The 12159-nt window shown below is 42.8% G+C and overlaps 1 protein-coding gene across 1 annotated transcript in view; it reads right to left on the bottom strand.

Moving 5' to 3' along the window:
• Positions 1–350: 350 nt before the first annotated feature.
• Positions 351–12159, bottom strand: part of LOC134645224 (fibroblast growth factor receptor-like 1) — a 35411-nt gene continuing 23602 nt past the window's right edge. Inside the window, exons 3-7 of the mRNA XM_063498577.1 lie at positions 11616–11888; positions 5437–5505; positions 3263–3547; positions 2260–2613; positions 351–1798 (exon numbers count right to left, since the gene is read on the bottom strand). Coding sequence (XP_063354647.1) covers positions 1359–1798; positions 2260–2613; positions 3263–3547; positions 5437–5505; positions 11616–11888 — 1421 coding nt within the window. The 3' untranslated portion in view covers positions 351–1358. The remainder of the gene's footprint in view (positions 1799–2259; positions 2614–3262; positions 3548–5436; positions 5506–11615; positions 11889–12159) is intronic.

The raw sequence follows: 12159 nt of genomic DNA, 5'->3' as shown, positions 1-12159 counted from the left end.
GAGAAAAGATGCTGGTTGTTTGGTGTAGTCTTGCAGGGGCCATCACTCATCTATAAAGCAACTGTGAGACTGCTCTTGTGTCTGTACAGTATCTATTCATTCATCCCAGCACGTTCTGCCCCTCTGTGGGCATGCCCTCTGTGTCACCCTCGGCGGACACTTCAACCCACTCAAAGGAAGAAAGCTGACCTGCGTGCCCTGACGTTTTCATGAAAGGTACGCCTTCATCACAGTGCACACTGCAGCTTTTAGCTAATACCCAAAATCCACTAATCTTCAGGAAGAATGCATCTCTTTTTGTTTCTGGTCATTTAATCAAACTATCAAACCTTCAAACTTTTTTTTAAACCTTAGAGTACATCAAATAAGATTGTCAAATACAACCAATTACATACAAAAAATACCTAAATATTGGCATGAAGTAAATGTGAATAAACTGAGTGACAATATTCAAATATGTACTATACACAACAACGTAATAACATTACATAGATATGCAAAACGCTTTACTCTGAAAAATAAACCTTTGATACATTTTTTAGCAAAATAAATTAAATAGTCATCAGTTTGATTATAAATGACTACAGCTTCATGAACTGTGGGTGGAAAAGGTTGATGTCAAAAAGACTCATCTTCTCTTGTTTGTCAACATACTACTTACTACAGATGGGAAGCTACCACAAAAAAGGTTAAAAAATGATAATGTAGACCAACACAGTTGACATGGCAATGTAATTATTCCACTCTGTGAAAGACAATAAACATTTATCAGTCTATTCTATATCACTTTTAACAGAAGTCAGGGATGGAAAAAGGTAACATAAAGGATAGTGGTCAGCATTCCCAGGATAATGCATCTTTAACAAACAAAAGGACAACCTGAGTAGGAGCGTAAAACCAGCCCTTTTGTAAGTCTTGAGTACCATTTTCATCTGTGCGCTCCAACAGCTGAGCATGTGAAAGATAAAGACCAACTTTCACTTGAGAAAATGGAAAATTCATCTGATGAGGAAGACCTTTCAGCTGGTCCGAATAGCTGCTATTAACCTCACACTCTTAAAAAATAAAATAAAAACATCCCCGTCCTTTTTTGTATTAAGTGCCCAACAAGGATTAATCCATTTTTAGTGGTGTGAGAATCTGACAGGTATAATAAAAAGAGCAACAAATATGGAAGTTTTTATGTAATAACAAAAGGTGTGTATCACTGGCCACTGTTTTTCCACACATTGTACACTTTTCCCAACAATCTCCATTTTAAAAAATTAATGCCAGGTGAGTGTCACTCCAGAACTGCTGTTCAGTCCGCAGCTTAATGTCCGCACTGGAGGAGTGAGAGTATTTGGGAATACTGGGCACTAACACTGAAAATGAATGTGTTGATGCTGATGTACTTTCCCATCCACGTGGGAGTGAGTGTGTGTGTGAATGTCTGTGTAGATTTTGGGGTAGATTTTTGCAGGAATTGTTGGTCCTCCCTGGCTGAGGAGGAGCTGCTGCTGCTGCGCGAGGTACTCCTCATAGTTCATGGATGTCACGCAGTCTTTCTCGGGGCTGGAGGAGCTGGATGAGGGAGCCGCGCAGCCCCTGTCCCGCTCCCGGTGCGGCAGCCGGTGAGAGCTCTGCAGTACCTGTGTGGCCGGGGAGCTGGGAGGAGGACAGTGTTTTCTGCTTTGGCAGAACCACAGCAGCACTATGCCAAAGATGAACACTATTACTGCAGGGATGCCAATGATGACAGGCCAGGGGAGGGAGCTGGAGGATTGCGGAAACATCGGTGTTATGTGAGGCTTAGTGTCTGTAAAAGAAAACAAGATTCCAGCTTTTAAATGTTTCCATACTCTGTTGTCTGCCAGCAAACTAACAGTTATAGTTTTATTATCACATTACTTGTTGTTATTCATCGCTGAATATGGGTTGCTGAGAAAACATATGTTTGATTTAAAATCATAAAACAGAACAAGAGAGGAAAAGGCATCAATTAAAGTTTAAAAATGCTACATTTTTACTGAATGATTAATAATTAATTGATGGGGAAAATAGCCTAATTAGTTCAAAACATACTGATGCCTCCAACGGTTCCTTTTACTGATTTATGCATGCATATACTATTTGCACTAATGGAGATACATAAAGAAAAAGAAAAAACACAAAATTTTTATATATGTAATTAGATTGATAGGTTGATAGCACTGGGCTTTATCCAAGCTTTTGTACAGTTTACTGTAACACTGCAGACAGACATTCCTCGAGCCTCACCTGGCAGCACACTGAGGAAGGCACTGCGGAAGCTGTAGCCCATGGTGTTGGCACCTAAGCAGATGTACATGCCGGCGTCCTCCTCCTTGGCGCGGCTAATGAGCAGCTTGTTGAGGTAGGAGCCGTCGGGCCTCGACCACACCTCACCCGTGGGGAGCACCACAAACCTATGGTCCCCCACCTCGATTGTGGAGTTGTAGCGGCTCTCCTCGTTGGTCTCCACGCGTTTGAGCCACTGAATGACCGGCTTAACGTCGCTCCTCACTTTGCACTGGAAGGACGTGGTGCCGCCGTAGTCCACCGTTGTGTTGACCGGGTGGGTGCCTGTCAGGACAGGTTTGGAGTTTGTCCTCTCTGAGTGGACATACAGAGAAAAACAAAACAAAACCCAACTTGTCAAGATGCACACAGACATCTTTTGACATGACAGCCCCTCTGCGGACAGAGGAGGTCTTAGTCCTCCATGCTGTTATTACCCTCAGGCTTAGAACTTATAATTGACATTGAGGGAAGAATACCACATGTAACACAAGAAGTATGTGTGATTAGTTTCCTCTCTTTCTTTGCTCCTGGTTGTACAGCACACATTTCTCATGGGAAAAGGGGGGGGCAGTGGGTCTGGCAGACAGCTGGGCTTTAATCAGCTCCAGATTGGGTGGATGGTCTCTAAGCTGAGCTCTCTCTCCCCTCTGTACAAACACCAAGGCACAAGCCCCCACTCTTAAACTTGCTTTCTTAGTATTCTTCTCATATACATGATTACACATTCATCCATGCAGGAGGAATATGGATACGGCATGTTTTTCCTTGGTCATAATCAGACCCGAAACAGTGATTAGGCTGTCTGAATTTCCTGCAGCGACGTACATAAAATCACAAACATGATACGCACAAACAGCAGTAACCATTTAAAATTATTTGCTCAGCCTCATCTGTTAGCCCTAATAATTCCAGGTGAGCATGCTCGGTATGTGTACAGCTCAGCTCTCTGCGGGATACTCACGTATGACCTCAACTTTGTACGTGGCGTTGATCTCCCCGGCACAATTGGAGACCCTGCAGGTGTATTTGCCACTGTGCTCTGGCATCAGATTCTTCAGACTCAGAGTCCACTTCTTCTGACGGCCCTCGCCGACCTCCTGCTCCGTCAGCGGCCGGTCGTCCTTCAGCCACACGATGTCCGGTCGAGGGTTTCCACTGGCTGCGCACTTGAGCCGCACTGAGCTGCCCACTGGGCGAGCTATCACTCTCTTCCTCATCTTAGTAGGTTGAGTGAAGCGGGGACGCACTTTGGAGGAAAGTACAAGCTGGTTACTTTGAGTAGATAGTATAATTTACCTTTTTTCTACATTTCTCAAGTGAGGTTTTACGTTTCTATTGATTTCTATAGAGTTTCTATAATCATAATAGCACAATCCAGACTAACTAACAAAAATAATGTGATGTAGAGCAGATTAAAGGGGACCTGTTTCCTTATTTCCTGACCTACACATACTTTTATGATGGTGGAAGTTTGTATTAACCCTCAGGGGTCTGGAGGAATGACTCTGACTCCTAACCCTGTGCTATATGAATATGTAGTATTTGCTCTTTTTTAAAAATTATTCTCCCGAGTCTTGGCAGTCAAAAGTAAAATAATAATAATAATAATAATTCTAACCCACATGCATCAAAAACTATAAAAATATTTAACAAAAAAGGACTTTTTTCTTGTCTCCAAGAAGGACAGTGTTCAGGGCTGGGATTCTTGGTCATTACTGATGACTTAGACTTAGACAAACATGTAAGTAATCCCTGTGAGCCAAAGGTTGAGGCTTCAGACTGCTCTCTTTTAGTCAGTTTTTTAGTCAGTGAGAGTAGATTTCCTGCATGCTCAGGCACACAGTTCTGGCTGTGATCACAGGAGAGTCTCTTAATGAGGGACAGCTAATCAAAAGATATTTAGTAAAGGGGGATAAAGCAAAAATAACCAATTTAGGAAAGTGGATAAATTGAGGGGCTTCTTTACATTTTGCTGGGAAAATATGTATTGACAAGTGCAAAACAAACAGCATATAAGACAAAAACAGCAAAAAAACAGCTTTCTTGTTATTTCTTTAAGTCAGGAATAGTTCTCCAGGCTTTCCGAAGGAAATTCAAAGCTCTTCTTTGGATGATGGATGCTTTTTGTTCTGTTCTCTGTCAAGATGATCGCACACTGCTTCATCAGTCTTTGGCTCTGTGAAGGCCAGCTCATGACTGATAGTGTTCCACAGTGTATTCTTTTCTATCCAAGTATACTTTTACTGCGCTGCAAGTGTGTTTGGGATCAATGTCACGCTGAAAAATGAAGCCTTTCGGATGCTTTCCAGATAGTATTGCATGGGGGATCAAAATCTGCCAACACTTTTCTGTGTTCGTAATTCCAACAATTTTGACACGATCCCCAACACCACTAACTGAAGTGCAGCCCCAAACCATGACAGAGCCTCCACCATGTTATACAGGCTGAACTCACGGTTGCACCAATGATGTTTTGAACCAAAAAAATTCAAATAATCCACAAGACCCGTTTCACTGATTTTCAGTCCAGTTAAAAGCACACTGCCCACCATTCCAGGCTTTCAGTTAATGAGTTTTTAGGAATCACCTTGTTGGTCCAAAACTACAATTTTACGGCCATCAAAATGCGTTTGTCATTTTTTGCTAATTCAGCTAAAGAAATGGAAACAAATGATATGTTTTTGCAACAGTCTACTAGTAACAAAGGACGATTTAAAATTTAAAATGTTTTTTTTTTTTTTTTGCTAAGCTGTCTGTTATGTGTGGACACAACACTGGTTCATCCCATGAGTTAGGTGCATTTTTATGACCAAAGGATTCATAGGTCAGTGGTGAGTGGTCCAGCAAAAAATGGTCACGTAGAAGGAGAAAAACTCTGAATCAGCTCCTGAAAGACTGGAAAACTGTTGCCCATGACCACGTTAAACACTTACAAGAAAGTCTGACTCCTTGGAAGAGAAATCTAAAGAAATGAGGGGTGGCTCAAGATTTTTGCGCAGTTGCTATTACACATAGGTTTGCCCACAGCTGTAAAAGTAAATATGACTTGCAGTACATGCAATAAAGCATTCAAAACAACTCATTTAGTCCTTGAATTTCCAGCTGCAAAGCTGAGAGCATGCACAGAAGTCTTACCAAATTTTTCACCACCAAGCTCGGCTCCCTCAGGTGCCCTCAATCCAGTTTTATCAGAACCCGAATCATCTGTTAACACAGCAGAAAAAACAAATAAGTCAACAAGAGGCTGAGCGAGACATTAAGGTCCTCATTACAGTACAGAAGAATCTGAATAAGTAACAATTATTGCACATTTCCTGTTTTTAGACCCATGAATACAACACCCGGTACACACTGAGATTTCAGATGATAGGCTTGTTTTAAATCCTTCCATTACATTCCCCCTCTTCTTTTCAGTTATAGTCATTTTGCAGTAGCGGTGACCGGATACAAAAACAAGGCGAGAAAACCGCTCCTGGCTCTCGCCAATTCAATTCAGCATTTATCGACAGGCTCTTCTGAGAGTGTTGCATGCTCAGGTCATACTGTGCAGCGTTTGGAAGTAATATGACCAGTTTATATAAGCTGGCTTCCAGGAGACAGCTGTGGAGTTTATGTCATTGGCTGACATCATACAGCTGAGCTAAGAGAGGGGCTTAGAGAAAATATAATGAGTGAAACCTAATCGATGGGTTTGTGATGCCTATCCACTTTTCGAGTTAAGCAGTGATGAACTAACGAAGCAGATCAGGTTTCTTGCCAATATTTACCAATGAGTGCAGATGGACATTAAGCAGATTATTACTGAAGAAGTGCTTCAATTGAATGGTTTATTTTTGCAATATTAATGAGGTGCAATTGCACAAAACATCCTCACGTTAAAAAACGAAAAAAGAAACCAGCATATGTGTAGCATTTTGGGAAAAAAGGATTATTTTTTTGTCATTTGGCTGCACCTCCATTTAACAGTATGTTTTAACAGCGATCCCATAGGAAAATCTCCCAGCCAGTTTATTACCTTCTAAGACTCGTTTTGATTCCCGCTTCAGGGCAGCCTCACGTTAGGATTTATTTCAGATGCAGTTTGGCACACTTGATTCCCTCTCAGGGTTTGATTGGGTCAGGTAAAGAGACCAGATGTGACTTCTAACCCCCTCATTCTGCCTCCCTCTGAGTCCCCCCGAAACCCTCGAAGCTCTCTGGGGTTCTCTGGGTACAAACCCTCCTTTGTTTGTCCCCTGCAGCACCAAGCCCAGCCATGATGTCATGGCTATTTGAAGGGGTTTAACTGGCCAACTATAATAACCCATTCCTTTAAAAAACAGCCTCCACTGGAAGAAATATTTCTCTGTTGCTCACTCGGGCTCTCCACATTCCTCCTGGTTCCTGAACCTCCCAATCCAAACAGAACATGGTCCCACACTGCCGGGGTTTTCTTTCTGACTTTTTTCTCTTTAATCTATTTCCTCTCTACTTTTTGGCAATTCCAGGGAACAATGGTGCCCTTTATAAGTCTGTCCTGTTAAAGCTATCCCTTGCCACTATTGTCCTTACACAATGTTGGCTCACTGGACTGCAGACAGGGGTGATGTAGGACATCTCCCGGCTGCCATATGAATGTTATTTTTGGAAATCTGAAAAATAAAATCAGTAAAGGAGAAGTGCTTAAGAAGCCTCCTCTATAAATGAGGATTTTTGTGTCCAGGAAGGTTAGTAAAAGCTGTTACACACTATGGAATCAGTGCTCTCTGTGTGAAGTCACAAATTCTTCACGCAAATGGGACAGTGCTCCAAGTGAGACTCAGACTAAGCTGGCTAAAATACAGTCAATCTTTTTCCACACAGCTCCCATTCATTCATGATCTAGCTACAGTGTTTGGGGTCTGACGCCATTCCCTCCCACTTCATTCACAAATCCAGCCGCAGGAAACAGGTCACGATACACTGGCCTCCTGTGCCAGCTGAACCACAGGAAAAGGCCTGGATGATTTGGGGTCACAATGAGCTCCAGATGTTGTTGGGGACACTAATGTCCAGGGAAAGTTATGCTCAGTGGCCTTGCATCACACTCTGGAAATCTCCAAACAGCTCCCACATGTGATCAGTGAGACACATGGCAGTTTATCCAGCAGTTGGCCTGACAACATCTCTAGAGAGAGGAGAAAAATGAACAATGCGAGCCAACATTTTCACCCTAAAATAAGGAGCGCTAATCCTGTAATATTTAATCTGCACAGACATAAACATTAACATGCAATCCTCTAAATGCTAATCAGACAATCCCATATTAATCCTAGTGAAGCCTTGCTGTAGCCCGAGCAGCTGAGGATGAGACTGCTGCATGCATCGGTCTATCCTGGCGGGGGTGCTAGGAGGTGATGGGGGCCAGTTGTCAGGAGACCACCCCAAACAGGGCCCAAACAGCCAGCTGGAGGGATTGAGGAGGCGCCATGTTGCACTGACTGACCAGATTCTTCAGATAGCTCTTGGGAGGACACGCTGTCCGCTGGCAGATGGGAAGAGGGATATCTCTCCAGCCTCAGTGGAACCCCCTCCACCCCGCCTCCACGGATCAGCCCGCAAAACCTCTCACTCTCGCACTTCCAGTCTCACTCCGCAGTCTTTATCTTACTGTCTTTCTTCTGCTTGGCCTCTCTGCCGGGTCCCAAGCGATGTCTTAGGAGTTATGCTCTCCATGTTGAACTTGAACAGCTGCCAGGATTTAGCTGACCCTCCTCCCCTGACCGGCACTATAACTGAATGCAGTTGCTCCTCTTAACATGTTCGCTCCAGTAAAAATAATACACGCACATGATGGATACTTCAGTTGTGCTGGGAGCCCGCTACCCCTCATTTACAGAATTTCAAATAAATAAACTGTGTTCTCTGATCTCTTTAAGCACCATAATTTATCCCCTAAACCCACACACACACGAACAGCAGGTTTACAGCATGCAGCTAAATTAAAAACCGTACACAATTAGGTGATTCAGTGTTACTGGAAAGTGTTGCTCATGATAATTGCAGACTATTTGGCTGTATTAATCTGACTTCAGTCCTGCAAGTATTTTGACAATGAGGCTCCCATAATCTTTGTGGCAACCCGAATGAAAATGCACCCCTGATGGAACAATTACCTATAAAAACAAACGCTGCGGCGATGGCCTGCCAGCGCGTAATGGGATGATAGACAAGAGAGCTGAAACAGAGGAGGGGGTGTTCTTGAGAAATGCAAAGAGTCCATTTGTTATGCACTCATTGCCACCAGCACCCGAGGATAAGTAGGAAATGGAACAAGCCAGTTCAGGATTAAGAGTCAGGCCAGAAAGTCTCCAGGTAACTCCATAAAGGGTCAACAGACTTCTGATAACAATCTCATGGAAATATGCTTCCAAGAAAGACTTAAGATTAAACTTTTTTTAAAGAAGTCTCAAAGAGGAGTAGGGCAATGCATGCTCTACTCACAGCAATCTCTGATCTCAAAGGAATCCGTGCCAGCTTCATCCCAGCAACATCTAACTGTTCATTCGTCTTCCTTCTCAGTCAGTGGAGCCACAGCAGAAAGTCAAACCACACAAATTATCCTCAGGGAGAAAGTTATTTATCAGTGAGATTAATTGGTTAACTGTGTGTGAGAGTGTGTATGTGTGTGTCTTCCAACTTTAAATCAGTATTTAAATAAAAATATAGCCCAAATAAACGTACAGTCAATCTGGATAAATACTTCATTTTCAAAAATCGGTCATCTCATATGTTCAAAGAAGACATCGGTCTGGAAAGTTTTGCAGCTCCTTTTTTCCTTTTTTATACTTATTTGGTTATGTTAGACAAGCTTTTTCTCAACTTGGAAAGAGATCTAAAAATGCCACAACTAGTTTATATTTGTCAAGTTTCAATGAAAACGATAAAGTACAATCCCATAAATAATACTCCTTGCTTCTTCACAAATCTTTAAGCAATACAAAAAGTACTTGATAATTGTTTTTCTGAATTTCCAGACACAAAAACTGACAGAATTCCCAAGTCTGGAAATGCAGGCTGGAAAGTTTCATAATAAATGTTTATTTACTAACAAAACAGCTTGAACATGCTGTGCAGTTGCGAAAAGACCTTTTCAACATAGACGATTCATTAAATTACTTGCCTAACTTACTTTAAGTAGTTAGATTACCCGGCAAACATGTTTCTGATTTCAAGGGAAAACCCGACACCCACCTCCAAACATATAAGGACCCAACTACCTGCTTCCACTTTAACTCACAGTCCCAGGTCAGCTTCTGCTACAATTACTACATTTCAGTACTTGAACCTCAACTGGACCTCAAGCTTCTATCACTGCTTTCACCTACACATACATTCAATGGCCATTTTATTAGATACATCTTGTTATTACTGGGTTAGAACCCCTTTTGCTTTCACGGCACAGAGTCACAGAACAGTCTTCAGAGATTTTGGTTCATGTTGACACAAAAGCATCACACAGCTGCTGCAGATTTGCCAGCTGCACATCCATGATGTGAATTTCATGTTTCACCCCTCCTAAAGGTGCTCTACTGGACTGAGATCTAGTGACTATGGAGGCAATTTGAGTACAGTGAACTTACTGTCATGTTCAAAAAGGCATTTTGAGATGATCTGAGGGCACAGGCACATTATCCTTCTGCAAGCACCCATTAAAGATGGATACTCTGTGGTCACAAAGGAATGGACATGGCCAGGAATACTGTCGATACAAGGCAGGGTGATGTCGTACCTCCCATTTGAATGAATCTGAATAAGTTTTTCTAGTCTTATATAGTCCAATTTTGTGAGTTTGTCTGAATTTAGCATCAGTTTCCTGTTCTTAGCTGACCGGAGGAGCACCTGGTGTGCTCTTCTGCTACTCTTCTGCATACTGTGGTTGAAACTAGTGGTTATTTGAACTGAGGCACTCTGGCCTTCCAACTCTGACCTCCGACAACAAGGCATGTCACATTTGTCTTCTTACGCTTCTTCTCTGTAAACCTTAGAGATGGTTTTGTGGAAAAATTCTAGTAGTGAAATTTCTGACAATATTACCTAATAAAGTGACTGGTGAGAGTATGCCTAGCTACAGCGAGTGCTCACACGTCATCTAAAACTTCCAGCAATTCAGATTTAATTCTAACTTTAGTTGAACTCTTTGTATTTTCACTACCAAGACTGCCAGCTCCATCTTTAACAAATTCTTTACGCTCACTATAAAAAGTTCACAGGAATGTCCTTTAACTACACATACAGCCATAGCCACGTCTGACTTTGATACTACACAGCACAACTATACTACAAACCTTGACATTATAGCTGGCTCCGTGCCCCAGTCTCCAACCTTTCATTTTAGCACAATCAGCAGACACCCTCATTTTCAACTCACCAGCAACAGACAGAGGGAGACCCTAAAATAAACTTTGGTCTCATCTATTCCCCACTCATGAGCATGCTTTACTGCAATAAGGGCCGTTTTCTGAAGTGATTTGTGTTTTCCGCTTGTGCCTGATTATGGCTCTTCTTCGTCTGAAGCACGCCTGTCACAAGACCAGACTGTAACTCCTCCTGCGAGAGCGCACAGACTCTGGCCCAAATTAGGCATCTTAGAGTAATTAGAATAAACACAGCCTTCACGCTCCACTCCGCTCATTCATCATGTGCTGCTGTAGCGCAGAGGAAATGCACTGTGTTCAAAAGTGTGTAAAAGAGTAACACACTCGGTCAGATTGTGCTTAATCCTGCAGACCTCTTTCAAGAGCTGCGGGAGAGGCTGGAGACAAACTTTTACACTGAATGCTTTTCTTATTGTGAGGCTGCAGACCTCCTTCCTCTAAAGAGTGTGGCCTAAGGAAAAGGAAAAGCTGGAGATCAAATTGAGTCACAGAGGATGAAGTAGTATGAAACAATATCCCATGCCGCTGTTGACTTTGGGCAGACAGAGGTAGAGGCAGCAACACATAGAACAGATGAGAGGATCAGCCACTAAACCTCCATAAATCTTCTTGTTTTAGACCTCGACCTCTGTGAGCGATGCTTTCGTTTAACATTTAAACTGAGGTGAGATTTCTGACTGCTGGGAAAAGCTACAAATCTGGCCCCTAAACACCACAGCGGAACTTGATGAAGCCCGACCGTACAAATCAGGGACTGACTCACTGCCGCTGTTTCTGCTTTTAGTTAAGAGACAGGTGACTTCATGTTTTATAGTTGCTGCATTAACAAGAATGACACATTTTTCTGCGAGCCAATGATCTCATCTCGTGAGCCTGCCGAGGGGCAAGTTATCCAAACCGAACTCCGTCCGCACTCACCAATGACGATGAGGGTGTAGTTGACATTAACGCTACCAAAGCCGTTTGTTGCTTTGCAGATGTAGGTCCCCGCATCATCCGTCTCCACCTCTTTGATCTTCAGGCCCATGCGGAGGATGCGGAAGCGTATCCAGCCGCTGTGGATGTTGCGTGCGTCTTTGGTCCACATTTTGAGGGGTGGAGGGTCTCCTTCCACCGGACACGGCAGCTTGATGGCGCTGCCCACCCGGGCTGTCTGTCTGTGCTCAACTTTGTCAGACACCCGTGGAGGTCCTGAGGATGCAAGATATCATGCAATTAATAATGTCTCATATATTTCCTCATATGTCACAGCTCACATTTAAGTCAGTACATGTGAACGCTCACTTTCAGATCATCTTTTTCTCTTCTTTGCTTTATATGATGACACTGAGAGCATCTTCAGGCAAAACCAGTGAACAGAAACGAGAATTAAAAAGACGTTGAACGAAAAGGTTGGCCTGGTTGGTTTTACACACCATTAAAATATAGTGAGATAGAAATCAGCTTAAATCCTTTGTAGACT

This window comes from Pelmatolapia mariae, linkage group LG16_19 (assembly GCF_036321145.2).
Source record: "Pelmatolapia mariae isolate MD_Pm_ZW linkage group LG16_19, Pm_UMD_F_2, whole genome shotgun sequence".
NCBI lineage: Eukaryota > Metazoa > Chordata > Actinopteri > Cichliformes > Cichlidae > Pelmatolapia > Pelmatolapia mariae.
The sequence above is the reverse complement of the archived record's forward strand: the minus strand, read 5'-3'. Positions and strand labels throughout refer to the sequence as shown.